This window comes from Odocoileus virginianus, chromosome 12, assembly GCF_023699985.2.
Source record: "Odocoileus virginianus isolate 20LAN1187 ecotype Illinois chromosome 12, Ovbor_1.2, whole genome shotgun sequence".
NCBI lineage: Eukaryota > Metazoa > Chordata > Mammalia > Artiodactyla > Cervidae > Odocoileus > Odocoileus virginianus.
In genome coordinates, this window is record NC_069685.1 from 59758510 (window position 1) to 59774583 (window position 16074).

The window sequence follows — 16074 nt, forward strand, 5'->3', positions numbered from 1 at the left end:
CGACCCCAGGACTGTGTATCGTAGTGTTGGAGACCCACCTTCTGTCAATAAAGGCTGAACGCAGCTCTGTGGCTCGGGGAGGGGGGGAGGGAGGGGTAGAGGACAACAGCGCCTCCAGCCCCTCACAGTGGAGACCCACTTACAGATGGGAAAACAGGCCCAGAGACTAAACACTGGACCAGGTCCTCTGATGCCAGGTTCCCCTCATGCCAGACAGTGGGAGGACTGGGTCATTATGGGTAAAATTAGTCCGGCCGCCAGTCCCCACCGCACGGTGCCCGGGCTCTTGCCCAGGCAGGGATGTGAACCCTGCCTACTGCTCAGAAGGCGGGGCTCAGAGAGGGTGGGCCGGACTTGGGGCCCCATGAGGAGGCAGGACTGAGCCCACGTGTGCCAGGCCCCAGAGCCCGAGCTCAGCCGTGCTCCCCAGAGCTGTCTTCGGTGCCTGCTTGGGGTCCGGGAGGGCAGCAAGGCGGGAGGAGGTACACTCTTTCCAGCACCAGGCCCAGTGCCAGTTAGGGCTGTAAATCAGCTCATTCGATCCTCGTGACAACCCTAAGAGGCATGTCTTACTATTTGCTACACCCATTTCCCATTTTACAGATGGAGAAGCTGAGGCCCAGGACTAAAGGAGGTGACTTGCCACCCAAGATAACAGTAGAAGGGCATCTTAATTAGCAGTCTGGGACTTCCCTGCTGGTCCAGCGGTTAAGAATCTGCCTGCCGATGCAGAGGACATGAGTTCGATCCCTGGTCCTGGGGCAACTAAGCCCATGAGCCGCAATTATTAAAGTGGCTCAGCCTGCGCTCTGCAACAAGAGCAGTCACTGAGATGAGAAGCCCGCGCACCACAAAGACCCAACACAGCCAAAAATAGAAATAAATAAATACTTACAAGTCTGTCGAACGTTTAAGCCCACCCAGGAAGGGGCTTGCAGCCTCGCCGGGAGACCAGACTCACACACAGGCAATGATCAGCCAGTAGGGAAGGCAGGGGCCGATTGATGGGGCTGTAGGTGGTACCGGGAAGGGATGACCAGGCCCCGCTTCAGAGGACAGGCCGGCAGTGGGGAGGATGTGCTGCCTTTCTGTCCCCAGCACCCCTCCTCCTCAGCTTGGCTCCCGGGGGGGCTCTGTGACTTGTGTCCCAGCCCCCAGGGACCCTCGGGGATTGGTTGTGGGCAAGGACTCGGCCGTATGGGTCACAGCCAAAGAGCATCACCTGCATGGTCTGCAGACCCTCTGAGGCACAGGGGGTGCTCTCCTGCTGGGGTGCCCAGCTGGGCGGATGGAGCTCCAGTGGCTGGATCACCACGTGCTGAGGGCTGGGGAGCCCTTTCTTGGGTCTGACATCCATTCCTTACCATAGGCAAGTGGGGCTGGTGTGTACAGAGTCAAAGCGAAAATGCCAAGGTCACAGGGTCATGGACTGTGGGCGAGAGCCCGGGTCACAGCCGAAAGACTGCCTGTGCCGGGACTGTGCTGACGCTGGAAGAAAGCAGGGAGGAGACCCAGGAGTAAGGCTTCACTGAGAGTCTCTCTGCAGCTGGCTAACTAACTGGTGAAATTGACTCATTGCCACCCTTTAAGGACCTGCTGCACACACACATAAAACACTATAGGGCTGGGTTTGAATCAGCATGGCCACTTCTCACCAGCTGTGTGACCTTGGACATCAAGTCTGCTCATCTCTGAGCTGAGGTTTTCTTGTTTGTAACAGTGAGGCTAGAACTGTAGCTGCTGCTGCTGCTGCTAAGTCGCTTCAGTCGTGTCCGACTCTGTGCGACCCCATAGACGGCGGCCCACCAGGCTCCTCCATCCATGGGATTTTCCAGGCAAGAGTACTGGAGTGGGGTGCCATTGCCTTCTCCAAGAACTGTAGCATCCACCCTCAAAAGGCTCATGGGATTGCACGGGACAGAGACCAAGGCACTGTAGGTGGCCAGTGGCCATGACCCTGAATGCTCAGTGTAGGCCTGGGTAGGCAGCCCAGGCCTCTGGGCACACTCAGTGGACTGATTCTTTCTTCTCTGGAGGCGGCTGTGCTAAGTCTCCCGAAGGAGGGAAGTTGATCTCATCGGGGAAGGTCCGTTCATGCTAAACTCAGCATCACCAGCTGGTGGACAGCAGCTTGTGTCCAGATGTGAAATGGAGGTGCAAGGATGAAGCAGTCTCCCTGTGGCCTTCAGGAGGGGAACTCGCATCAGGGCTCCATCCTCCTGAGATGGGGGCTGGCACAAGATCTCAGCAGCGACAGGAGGAGGGAGCATCCCCGGGGAATCCCCTGCCCGTCTGCCTGCCTGCTCTACTCCAGATAATAAGCCAAGGCCAAAGTGCTTCCAAAAATAATTTATTCCACACATTTCCTGGTAGGTTCTTCCACCCACCATTCCTGTGTCACAGCTAGTCATGGATGTGTCGTCCCTCCCAAACCCGCAGGGACTCCCCAGCACGGAAAGAATTCGGTTCCTAAAGCTGCATGGACTCTTACCCACCCCCATCAGTCTCAGGACACGACAAAGGCTGATTTGTCTTTCTCCCACCCCTCACTGCGCCCACACCACCTACGCTGGCCAGCGCTGTCATCATTGGCCAATGGCCTCAGACACCCCCAGCGTTCCCGCTTGTAGGGGCTTCCCCGGGAAACCTCTCTGGCCTCCACGCTGGCCAGGTGTTAACGTCCAGTGTCCTCAGGCAGACTGCCCATCACAGCAGTGGAGGGTGGCCAGCTCCCTCCCTCACGGGCACCGGGGACAGATGGACGCGACCGGGAGGATCGCAGGTCCTGACGCTGTGTGGTCTTTGGGGCTGGGTGCTGGTGGCGGCCTCGCCAAGCCCTCCCTGAGTGAATCAGCATGGTGCTCACAGTCCAGTCCTTGGGAACCCCCAGTTCTGTCCCTCGGGCTGCAGCCCACGACGGACACCGAGGCAGGAGGCGAAAGAGTGAAGGGGGCCCGGAGGGGCCTCCGAGGCAGGTGATGGCAACCACAGGGGGTGACACCTGTGAGCAAGCTGGGCTGCTGAGGCTGGAGAAGGTCTTGCCTCTCTTCTCTGTCCTCCCAGCCCGGGCTGGAGTCCCCTTCTCCTTGGAGAGAAGGGGCAGGCAGGGGGCTGTGAACCACGTGAAAAAAGAAGTCTCCCAACGCCCTTGAGCCTAGGGCTATGCAATTTTCTGCTAATGAGAGAACTAAGCCCAGTAATGGGACTTTGCTAGTGATTACCTAGGAGTCTCGTGGGGAACAAAACACCATTTTGTACTCTTAATTAAAAAAAAAAAAATCATTCATACCCTTTTCTGGGTGAGAGGAATTCAAATAAGGATTCAAATAAGCAGACTACAAAAATAGGTTTTCTCTTTCCTCATCTCTCATTTTGATTTCCTTGTTATACTGCTGAAACCTGTGAGAGGCTTACATCAAGAGCTGGTCTTGGAGTAAAAAAAAAAAAAAGAATAAGATTCCACATTCTGATAGAAAATGAGTCTAAAAGAACACCTGGATCCTGCAAGGCAACAGAAAGTGGACGGAAACTAAGTGTTTGGGTTCAATTCGATTCAGCGATGGAGTGAAATGTCTTAAAGAGCTAAAAACCAGACTTCCCAGAAATGGAGAAGGGGGCAGTTTCTGCTTGGAAGGGGGCGCTCCTGAGCCTTTTATTAGAACAGGGGTGAGCTGGGCATCAGCAGCCTTGCAGCAACGCCCAGGAGTTTTAAAAAGCAAACCCCCGCGGTCCTGGCGAGGGCCTGCGGTCAGTGGATCGGTGTGGTTTCTCTTGCCCGAGGTCCTGCAAACGACCAGGAGGACGAGGGGGTCAGGTGGAGGCTGGGCCATCCACAGTGGACAGGAGGTGGATGACCTGGGCCCGCTCAGCCGGGCTGATGTGCTGGCTGATGTACACCAGCGAGTCCATGGCCAGCTCGGGGTTTTCTTGAACCAGGCTGCAGGAGCGGGAGGAGGAGGGCGAGGTCATTTCTCCCACTGAGTTCAGTGGACAGCCCCCCAGTAGCCCCAGAGCCCTGCACAGGGCCTGTCCCACTGCTGGGTGGGCAACCAGCCACCCGGAGCACCCGACCCTCTTCCTGCTACAGTCACAAACAGGCAATGGTCTTGTGGGGCAGGGAGGCCACAGCACAACCTCAAGGAACAACAGTAGACCCTCCTGCTCATGGGTTGTGTGGCTTGACACACACATACTCTCACCCTGAACCTCAGCTTCACCCCCCAGATAGGGTCCCAAGCTCTCTGCTCCCTACCCCATGGGGACGCGGGGAGCAAGCCCTCCAGAGAGGATCATACCCAGCAGGAGCTGGCAGTGCAAGGACTAGGCATTCAGAACGTGGTTGTCTAAACAAACCCCCTTTGGCCGTGACCTTGGATGAGGTCTAACCAGGATAACGAACTGAAATCATTGCACTCCCCCCACCCCACGCCGACGGCATCCCCAGGACTCAGGGCTGGGAGACCTGGCTTGGGGGGAGTGGCGGCCTCTTAGCTGGGGGGCTGGGCTGTGGACCCCGACCCCGTGGCGGAGGCCGTGGACCGTGAGATGCGGTGGATTCGAGCGGCCGCTCTGGGGTGAGGTGAGGCAGGCGGGATGGCCACTCACCCCTGGATGGTCTTGAGGACGGAGTCCCGCTTCAGGCAGGCGATGTTCTCGCGGATGGTGGAGTGCAGCCCCTCGCCCGCCTGCCAGTGCTCCTGCAGCCACCGCACCGCCGTCTGGTTGTTGTCCCAGAGGTAGGCCTGAGAGAAAGCGTCAGTCGCTCAGTCGTGTCCAACTCTGCGCCCCATGGACTGGGGCCAGCCAGGCTCCTCTGTCCATGGGATCCTCTAGGCAGGAATACTGCAGTGGGTTGCCGTTTCCTCCTCCAGGGGAGCTTCCCTGCCCAGGGATCGCACCCACATCTCCTGCACTGCAGGTGATTCTCTACCATCTGAGCCCCGGGGAAGGCACAAGATAGGCCTGGGGTGGAGGTTGAGGCTGCATCAGTGAGGGACCCCTGACGGCCGGGCGGCCCCCTTGGGCCCCCGCCCGCGCGCACGCATCTCTGCCCCAGGCCCACCTTAACTGCGCCCTCCGTCTCCACAAACCAGCGGCGCAGCATGGACTGCACGTGCATGTGGCTGAGCTCGGGGCAGGCGCTCAGCACCTCCTGCTTCACCTGGCCCTCCAGCAGCAGGCGGCGCAGGCGCCAATACAGGAAGCTGCGGGCTGTCTTCCACTCCAGGATGTCCTGTGGGCAAGCCGCAGGCCTGAGCGCCCCCCGGAATGCGTGGGGGCCGCTCTGGGAGCTGCCCGGGCCCGGCCCTGCAATCACTCCCATTTCACAGGCCGGAAAACCAAGGCTCAGAGAGGTAGCAGAGACAGGACACTGCCTGGTCTCTGGACCACCTCCCCTGGTATACGCCCAGTGCCCAGCTCTACCTCCAGACCCAGAACACGGGCTCACGAGGGGCGTGGAGGGCCTGGAGAGGCAGGAAGGAGCCCAGCATGCAGGAGTGTTCAGGACTGGGGATGACCTCGTGGGGACAGGGCAAGATGATGGGGTTGTGACCATCAGTGGTGGGGGAGTGCGTTGTGGGAACAACGGTCCCAAACCCGGCCCAGAGGTTCTGAACACACACACGGGTTGGACTGGTGGTTCCCAAACTTGGCGACCTACTAGAATCTCTTGGGGATTTTGGGAAAAAAAATACGGATGCCTGACTCCCCGCCCCCCACCCCCATATTCTGATTCAATTGGCAAGCCACCTGGGCACTAGGGTTTTTAAAAAATGCTTATTTATTTTTGGCTGCATTGGGTCTTAGTTGAGGCATGCAGGTCTCCTTCCAGTTGTGGAGAGGTGTGTGGGCTTAGCTGCTCTGTGGCATTGGGATCTTAGTTCCCTGACCTAGGATTGAACCCACGTCCCCTGCATTGGAAGGCGGATTCTTAACCACTGGAGTTGTTTCTGGTTTGTTTTTTTAAAAAAAAGATCCCCAGGTGATTCTCACAGGTGGAATTTGCCTCATCCCACAGGCCTGAGTGCAAATACTCTCTGTGTGTTGGACACCAGGTGACCCGAGGCTCGGCCATTCACACAGACCCCGGCGCCTCAGGCTCTTACATAAATGACGCCCTTCTCCAGCATCCTGCCCGCCGTGTCGTGGAGGTCGGCGAACTGCACCGCCACCTGGTGGTACATGGGCAGCAGCAGGTCCTCCCGGGCCTTCAGCTGGCCCTCCAGCTCCTTGCGATCCGTGTCCGAGAGCCCAGACATTCCTGCAGGCAAGGCAAGAGCCAGGGTTCGCAGGACAGGCCTGAGCTTTAACCCTGATGGTGCTCCCAAGCCAAGTTGCTCCTGCACCCTCAAAAATGCACCCAGTGGGAAAAAACAGCCGGTTCCCACTAGCAACCTGTTTTACACGTGGGAGTAAATGTGTTTCAACCCCAACCTCCCAATTCATCCACCCTCCGCTCCCTGCTCTGTGTCCACACGCTGAAAATAGGTTCGTCTGTAGCATTGTTTGACTGCACACATACGTGTTAATATATGATATTTGCTATTCTTTTTCTGATAGCTCAGCTCAGTGCTCTCTGATGACCTACAGGGGCGGGAGGGGGGTGATGGTGGGAGGGAGGGCCAAGAGCGAGGAGACGTATGTTCAAGGAGGACTCACCCCGTTGCACAGCAGAAACTAACACGTTGCAAAGCAACCCAACTCCAATAAAAAAAAAAAAACGCACCCAGATTTGCAAGACAGTGTTCAACTCTCAACTTCAAATGTGTTCCCTTTCATCAGGCCCACTGCACTTACAGGACACATCAGTTACTGTTTTTAATTTACATAGTAAAATCTAATAAGGGAATATTATAAACAAGTCTATGCCAATTTGATAATTTAAATGAAACAAACTCCTTGAAATAAAACAAACTACGAAAGCTCACCTAAGAGCAGAGAGATTAAACTGAACAGTCCCATGTATAAAAAAGGAATTGAATTTGTAGTTGAATTGTAAATCTTTGCTATCAAAGATTTAAACAAATAATGCCAACTCAGACTCAGACAACTGAGGGGGGAACACTTTCTGATTCACCCTATGATATCAGCATCACCCTGATACCAAACCAAAGAAATTATATACCCATCATCACCATCATCATAAATCTTGTGAATTTCTGATGACATAGATCAGTTATAAAGGCAATACTACCTTATATGGATTTTTAAAGAGAATTACAAATAAGTTGCAAGTGAAACAAACCTATCACTCAAACAAAATTAGTAAAATGCCTGATGGAAAAATTCTAAAGGGTAATTTTGCTACCAAAATTCAAATGTTTCTCATTGGCTTGAAATACTTCAACTCTTCTATATTGTGTGTGTTGAGAAGTTACATTCACTGAGGCACTGTGTACATTTTTTAATGTTAAAGGGGTTGATAGGATGTGTGGGAACGTCTGAAACATCTCCCAGTTGGTGCTGCCGAGTTTTGGTTTGTCTTCACTGTTTTTAACATACTAGAAGCCTCCAGCAATGAGTGGGCTGAGAGTTTTGGTTTGTCTTCACTGTTTTTAACATACTAGAAGCCTCCAGCAATGAGGGGGCTGAGCCCTTTCATGACCTCTGAGAGGTGATACGTTTCAGACCCACTCACCAAGCTGTTCCACAAGCTTCTTGGAAACGGGATCGATTCTTCTGATGGTCTTCACCAGATCTTTCTTCCGGTACTTAATCTCCACTGTTCCCTCTGGCTCCAGAACACTTGCTCTGAAAAAAAAAAAAACCACAGCAGGGGGAGGTGTGTATGAGGTATTCCCCAGCAAGTGACAGCCAGAGGACACGGCAGGGCGGGGCAAGGCTGCCAGGAAATCTGGTGGCAGTCCCTGACTCTGTAGTTGGCTTTCTGGATGATCTTGGCCGAGTCACTTCCCCTCTCTGGTCACCTGCTTTTCTATCCAGATAATGAAGATTAAACCAGTTTTTAAAATAAAGTGTTCCGGGACTTCCCTGGCAGTCCAGTGGCTAGGACTCTGTGCTTCCACTGCATGGGACAATCCTTAGTCAGGGAACTAAGATCCCGCATGCCATGGCACGGCCGAAAGCTAAAAAAAATAAAACCAAATGTTCTGACCTCTGGAAGGCCCTTTCAGCGACAAGAGTGTGCGACTTTTTTCCAGAACAGCATATCCCACCAACTCTTCAGCCTCAGTCCTCTCTGGCTCTCCTAATCTCTGCTCTCCCCAGGCCAGGGTGGTGATGGTGTTCTCCAGTCATTCAGTCGTGTCCGACTCTTTGCGACCCCATGGACTGCAGCACACCAGGCTTCCCCGTCCTTCACCATCTCCCAGAGTTTGCTCAAACTCATGTCCATTGCATCAGTGATGCCATCCCACCATCTCACCCTCTGTCGCCCCCTTCTCCTCCCACCTTCAATCTTTCCCAGCATCAGGGTCTTTTCCAATGGGTCAGTTCTTCGCATCAGGTGGCCAAAAGTACTGGAGATTCATCTTCAGCATCAGTCCTTCCAATGAATATTCAGGGTTGATTTCCTTTAGGATGGACTGGTTTCATCTTGCTTTCCAAGGGGCTCTAAAGAGTCTTCTCCAGCACCACAGTTGGAAAGCACCAATTCTTCCGTGTGTAGCTTTCTTTATGGTCTAACTCTCACATCCATACATGACTACTGGAAAAATCATAGCTTCGACTATATGGACCTTTGTTGGCAAAGTGATGTCTCTGCTTTTTAATACATTCTCTAGGTTTGTCATAGCTTTCCTCCCAAGAAGCAAGCATCTTTTAATTTCATGGCTGAAAGGTATTCTTTAATCTCCTTAAAGCACACAAAGTCCCATGGAGGAATCCAAGATATGAGTGGCCCCCTCCATTCCCAACCCTCTTACCCCACCCCTTGGTTTCCCCCTGCCCCTTTCTCTTCTGACAGCTTGGAAGCCCTGACCAATACTACATGTAGCTCTGAGCCTCCTGGTGACCAGAGTGAAAAGTTAATGTGACCCTATTTGGGGCTGCTCTCGTCCTGAGCCTTCTGGAAGTCTGAGCTCAGCAGCCTCCCGTGAAGGTCACAGGGCACTGAAGGCAGGACAGGCTTGGCTCATTTGCACCATATCACGAGGCCTGAGACTTAATGCCTGAGACGTAGTAGGTGCTCAATAAATATTCACTGAATTGAGGAACGAATAAGGGAGTAGACGCAGGAGGAAGGTGCCTGTCTATACCTTGAGCAGAACTCTTCTTTTTAAAAAATGCTTGTTTTATTTATTGGGCTGCTCTGGGTCTGAGTTGCAGCATGCAAAGTCTTCATCATGACACGTGGGATCTAGTTCTCAGACCAGGGATAGAACCTGGGTCCCCTGCATTGCAAGCACAGAGCCTCAGCCACTGGACCACCAGGGAAGTCCTGGGCAGAACTACTCTTGGGGCCTTCACATTCTGCACAGCATTTGGCATAGTCTTCATTTTGAAGGTACTCAAACACCGAGTCACAAGCATTATCATCAGCATCCTTTCTGGAAGAATCTATCTGGGATAGATTCCCACTTAAAAAAAAAAAAGTGCCAGTTCTCTCCCCTGAGGAACTGGTGTCCTCTCATGTAAGTATACATTTTAGTCATTCGTTTGTCCAGTATTTCCCAAGCACCTGTTAGGAGTCAGGTACTGTACTAGGCCCTAGGCTATAACAATAAATAAGAATGAATAAAACATAGCTTCTACAGAACAGTTCTGGGGAAGACTCAGAGTCCAGTAAGAACTAGATGCCTAATCATATTTCCCTTTTCACCTTGGCTGCCAGGAAGCTCAGGTGCTTTCCAGTCTTTCTTTTTTCCTTGGCTGCACCAGGTCTTCGTTGCTGCACAGGCTGTCTCTAGCTGTGATGAGTGGGGGCTACTCTCTAGATACGGTGCTCGGGCTTCTCGCTGTGGTGGGTTCTCTTGTTGTGGAGCATGGGTTCTAGAGTGCATGGGCTCAGTAGTTGTGGTTTGTGAGCTTAGCTGTCCCGTGCATGTGGGATCTTAGTTCTCAGACCAAGGAGCAAACCTGTGTCCCCTGCATTAGCAGGTAGATTCTCAACCACTGGACCATCAGGGAAGTCCTAATTAATTAATAATCAATCAATTAGTTAACTATATTTTAATATATTAATATGTATTATAATTATATATTAATTAAATAATACAATAATTATATCACATATATTATTATATATTATATTATATATAATAAAGTATATAATATATATGTATAAATATATATTATAATATATAATATAATATAATTATATATAATTATATTATATATGTTATATTATACTATTATATACATATATTATATGTTATTATATATTATATTTTATTATTAATATATATTATGTTATAATATATAATATATAATATATATATTTATAAATAAATGTTTATAAATAATATATAAATATATTTTATATATACAATATACAATATATATTATATATAAATTTATAAATAACATATAAATTTATTATATATATAACAAATATATATATATTTGTATATATACATTGTATATATACAAATATATATAATATATAACATATATTCTATATTATTATATATTAATTATATAGATTATTATATAAAATTAATATATTATATTAATTATATATATTATAATTATATATTATTATTTTTATATTTTCTTTAAGTGACTCCAAATCTCCTTGGGAAACAGGTGAATGTAAATTGTGAAAGAGCAAACTACAATTCCTCCACTACTTCTGGGCTCCAGTCACTAATTATACTGAGAAAATCCAGTAGCATGCTGGATGCTGGTTTCAGACTGGGAAAACTAGAGTCTCTCCATCCCTTTGGAAGTTCAGAACACCCCTGCGATCCCCAGAGTATGACCCAAAGGGCATGGGGCCTCAGGACTGGGAGTGAGAACAAGAAAGGCGGGGCGGGGCTGGGGCGGCGCACCCACCTGCTCTCTCTGTCCGCGTACATCTCTATGCACAGCGGGTTGATGGAGGTGTCCATGACCGCCCAGGAGCCCCCCCGGACCTCCGCGTAGGGCGGGATGTAGATCAGGACGGGCTGTCGGTACGTCCGGAGGCCGTCCACGATGTAGGCTCCGAACTTTAGCACCTGGTCGTACATGTCTGAAAAGCAAGGCAGCCGCCCGCTGAGATGACCTCAGGCCCACCCTTCACTGCCCAGGGGTTGTGGAAAGGCTATCCTGGGGCCAGGAGGCAGGACCAAGGCACAGAAGGCTCCCTAGGGGCCTGTGTGACCTCGACCAGGTCCTCCTCCCTGCCGGGGTCTCAACGTTCCCACCCAGAAGAGGAGGCATAGGCTCATCTCTAAGATCCCTTCCAGCCATGGCTCAGAGATGCCCCTGGCCTGTCCCACTGTTTCCAGAACAGAACCCTCTCCAAGGATAACACAGTCTCTTCCCTCCTGCCCACAAGCAGATGGTCCTTATTTTCTACCAAGACACATCCAAGTAGGCATGGTACATGGAAACAACAGCACAATAACAAAATCTGGGACCTCACTGGTGGTCCTGGGGCTAGGACTCTGAGTTCCCAATGCAGGGGCCCAGGTTCGATCCCTGGTCAGGGAACTAGATCCCACACACTGTAAGTAAGACCTGGCACAGCCAAATACATAGACAAATTTTTTTTTCATTTATTTTTATTAGTTGGAGGCTAATTATTTCACAACAGACAAATATTTTTTTAAATAACTGAAAATCACACTGAGAGTAACCACCACGTGCCAACGAACCCTCACCTTGGCCCTCTGAGGTTGGCTCTATTCTTACCCCTCTTCGCAGAGGAGGGAAACTTCAGCTTGGAGCAGTCCCCACCCAGCAAGGACGCAGACCAGGTCTGCCCGGCCTCAGTCCAGCTCTTTCCGAAACATCCCACTGACAGCCTCTGTCTCTTGAAATGCGCTCAGTGCCTTAAGAAGCACCTGCATTTGGTGTCACATCACTGAGACTCACAGTAGCCCCCTAAGGAGGGCAGACGCCTTCTCATCTTCCCAAGCAGGGAGGTGACAGCCCAGGTCACTTGGCAGCTTCCCGGGGCCACCCCTGCCTCCCCTGCCCCTCCCTGCATGATGGGGACCTCTGGCAATTCACACTGGAAGCCCTCAGTTCCCTGACAGCTCCCGTCTGCAGGGCTGCAGAAAGCTCAGCTAAGATGATGATGCTGTGACCCCACGGGAGCTGTCCAGGGTGCTGACCCCGAGGCTTCAGGGCACCCACAGGAGGCCACTTTACCTTTCATGCCCCCGGAGAACCCCCTCCAGTTGGCAAAGATCATCAGGGGCAGCTTCTCCCGGTTGAAATCATTGATGGCCTGGGCCGTCTTATAGGCCGAATCTGGGAACCACACCTGGCCAGCCTGCTGGATTATCTGGAACACAGAGCAGCCTGCGTCAGACTCCTCTGAGTGGGATGGCCACTCACACAGCACCCTGGAGGGCAGGCAGTCTGACTGGCATCAGTGACAACACCAGAGATGGGGCTCAGATGCGTGAGTCTCACGCTGAAGCCCGGGGAGACTCCTGTTGCCTGTTGATAGGTGCCAAGCTAGTAAAGGCCACCCTGAGTAGGGTCCCAGGACCCGCCCTCTGACTTCTCAACTCCTCCCAGGGTGCGGTGTGGCCCACCCTAGAAACAGCAACAGTGACGGGGGAAGGAGGAGGGAGGGATTCCTAGGGACCCGTCATCCTCTGAAGAAGACAGTGTGGAGCACCATGCATCCTGCAGACACCGTGCTGGGGCCCCCACCCCACCCCACTCCAGATCCAAGGATGCCTCTGAGTCTCTGAGCTGGAAAGACAGACATGCGAGCACTCAGGACCTGCTCCTGTCAGCTCAACCGGCCTACACAGCAGACCCAGCAAAACCACACTCATGGCCGTCAGAATGGCCATCATCAGAGATCTGCAGAAACAAATGCTGGCAAGGATGTGGAGAAAAGGGGACCCTGGAACGCTCCTGGTGGGCATGTTAACTGGTGCTGCTACTATGGAAAACAGTAAGGAGGTTTCTCAGAAAACTAAAAATAGAACTGCTATACGACTCAGCAACTCTATTCCTGGGTATGTATATATATACAGACACACATATGTATATATATAGCCCAGCACTAATTTGAAAATATACATGCACCCCAATGTTCACAGAAACACCATTTACAGTAGCCAATATACAGAAGTAACCCGAGGGCCCAACAACAGGTGAATGGATAAAGATGATGTGGTATATACATACAATGGAACACTGCTCAACCACTAAAAACAATGAAATTCTGACATTTGCAGCAATGTGGATAGATCTAGAGAACATTATACATAGTGAAATTAGTCAGAGAAAGACAAGCACTGTATGTTATCACTTTTATGGAAAACCTAAAAAATAATACAAATAAACATATATGCAAAGCAGAAACAGACTCACAAAAATAAAAACAGGCAAAAAATAAACCAGGTAGTTACCAAAGGTGAGACAGAAGATGAGAGGGACAAATTAGGGGTATGGGATTAAGAGATACAAACTGCAATGTATAAAATACAAAAGCAACGAGGATATAATGTATAGCACAGAGAAATATAGCCATTATCTTGTAACAACTTTTAATGGCATACAATCTGTAGAAATGCTGAATCACTATGCTGAAATGAACCACCTGAAATTAATAAAATTTGTAAGTCAACTACACTTCAATAAAAAAAACAAAACATGCAAAGAGCCAGCTCAGCTCCCTGGCCCCTAACCTTGGCCTCAGAATCCAGGTTGGCAGGGTCAGCAGGCACGACCACCTCTACTGTCCGCGTCTCTGTGGCGATCACTCCGACAGGGATGCCCCCGAGCCTGCAAGGTGGACCACAAGTGGGCAGGGGTACGGGGCAGCACCCCAGGCTGGTTCAGGGGGCAGGTGGGTCCGGCCAGCCCAGGCTGATATTCTACAGGCACGCAGGCCGGGATAAGGGTGGACAGAGAAAAGTGTGCTGTTTTCAACTTGGCCCTGAAGTGGTGAAAAGCCTCACAAACAAGCAGGCTGGGAAGGTCCTCTGGGTGCCCGTGTTGGGGCAACAGCTGCCGGGGTTGTGGGGAGGATCGGGCCAAGGCAAGGATGGGAGCAGCATCGTCCCCTAGGATTTTCCGTGATGATGGCCATGTCCTCTAGCAGCCTGACCAGTGTGGAGCTGTGAGCTGCACGTGACCACGGGGAATCTGAAACATGGCAGGGATGGCTGAGGAACTGAAAATGTGACAGGCTCTTTCACTGTGTGATTCACCTGAATTTGTGCTGTCACGCGTGGCCAGCAGCCGCCACGGTGGACAGCACGGGTCCGGACACCACGCCACACTGGGAAAGGATGGAGGTATGCTAAGCCTGAGCAGCTTCAGTTATGGGCGGTCCGTGGCATCAGTCTCCATCAGCAACCGCCGCCAGCTGCCCCTGGCCACCTGCATCACTTGATTCCTCTCGGTTATGCTACCAACAGTTTACGGGGCAGGTTTGGGGACAGCAGTCTTCAAATTAAGCGCTTCCATGTGGAAGGGGGAGTAGATCTCATCTCAGGTTTAAAGAATACATTCCAGGGGATTTCCCTGATGATCCAGTGCTTAAGAATCCACCTTCCAATGCAGGTACCATGGGTTCGATCCCTGGGTGGGGAACTAAGATCCCGCATGTTGCGGGGCAACTAAGCCCACATACTGGATAAAGACAGTGCAGCCCCCCCAAAAAAGGACATTTGAAGAAAGTAAAACACTTATGGAGAAGCAATCCCAGTAATAGACTTAGTATTTTAACAGTTATTACAGAGAAGTAAATAACAACAATAATGGCAGCTGCTATTAATACCATTATGGAGTGCTTATGATTTTTTAAATGCTTTTTATTTATTTAAAAAATATTAAATACCATGTGGCACTTGGAGTCTTAGTTACCCAACCAGGTGTCAAACCCGCACCCCCAGCAGTCGAAGCAAGGAGTCTTAACTGCTGGACCACAGAGGAATTCCCCATTTGTGATATTTTAAGTGCCTGACACATTACCACTTCTAGTCATCACAACAAGCCTTCAGGAGTGGGAAGGGGTAGAGTTATGAGCCTCATTGTACAGATGAGGATGCAAAGGCCCAGAGAGGGTGAGTACCAACAGAGGTCTGACTCCAGGCCCTGAACTTGTAGCAACTGCCTTGTGCCAGGAATCTGAGCGGTAAATTATGAGGCTGTTGCTTTGGGCTCCATAAAAGGAAGAACTCTGGGGCAGTTGGACTCATCCCAAAGAGAAGGCGTGAGCTCAGCTTTGAAAGAATCCAAGCATTTATGCCTTCTGCCAGCTCTGGTATACAACAGTGGTTCCTGCCCATGGCCCTCCTAAATGGAGTTCATAGTTCTGACTGTCTGTGTGGTTTCCCAGAGAGTACCAGGGCCACTTTCTGATTCCCAAAGGGGTTCATGGCCCCCCTGGTGAGGGTGCCCTGGCCCAGGGGCAGACACAAGGGGCAAGGGTCCTGGCTCCCAGGAAAAAGTTGGTGGAGATGTCTTCTAAAGTTACGGACAAATCCAGACTCTGTGAAGAATTTCATCAGCCAGAAACACCCTCCTGCATTGGTTTTTCTTTCAGAAAATCCAGGGCCAGGGAGAAAGCATCACTGAGGCCACCTGGGCCGGCCCTCAGGGTTACCTTGCTCGCCCCGTCACCACAGTCTGGGCCCAGGGCACCATGATCTCCTTGAAACTGCCCTGGTCGAAGAATCCACTCTGCCAGGATCCCTTCAGAGCTGCGGGCAGAAGGGCGGAAGCTCAGGCCGGGGCCGGTTGCTGAGGGCCCCCGGCGTCCACCTGGAGGGCAGACTCCCCTGCCGTCTCTCTAGGACAGCCTGACGTTGGCAGCCTAGATACCTTTGCTCCTGGAAAACGACAACATTTCCCTGCCCGCCCCCAACACACAAAACCAGGGCTGCCAAACACTATACCAAATCAGGAAGTCGGTCCATACAGAAGATCCAACCACATCAACACCCTTCAACGCCAAACACGAGGAGACCCTAGTCACAGTCTCTGCCTTTT

The 16074-nt window shown here is 51.2% G+C and overlaps 1 protein-coding gene across 4 annotated transcripts in view; it reads right to left on the bottom strand.

Annotated features, from left to right (window-relative positions):
• Positions 1 to 3620: 3620 nt before the first annotated feature.
• Positions 3621 to 16074, bottom strand: part of ACACB (acetyl-CoA carboxylase beta) — a 102773-nt gene continuing 90319 nt past the window's right edge. For all 4 annotated transcript variants that reach the window (XM_070475444.1, XM_070475442.1, XM_020907281.2 and 1 more), the window contains 9 exons: positions 15689 to 15785; positions 13764 to 13860; positions 12262 to 12397; positions 10957 to 11134; positions 7640 to 7752; positions 6108 to 6262; positions 5063 to 5233; positions 4606 to 4742; positions 3621 to 3937 (listed from right to left, as the gene is read on the bottom strand). In XM_070475444.1, the coding sequence (XP_070331545.1) occupies positions 3811 to 3937; positions 4606 to 4742; positions 5063 to 5233; positions 6108 to 6262; positions 7640 to 7752; positions 10957 to 11134; positions 12262 to 12397; positions 13764 to 13860; positions 15689 to 15785 (1211 nt within the window). In that variant the 3' untranslated portion in view covers positions 3621 to 3810. The remainder of the gene's footprint in view (positions 3938 to 4605; positions 4743 to 5062; positions 5234 to 6107; positions 6263 to 7639; positions 7753 to 10956; positions 11135 to 12261; positions 12398 to 13763; positions 13861 to 15688; positions 15786 to 16074) is intronic.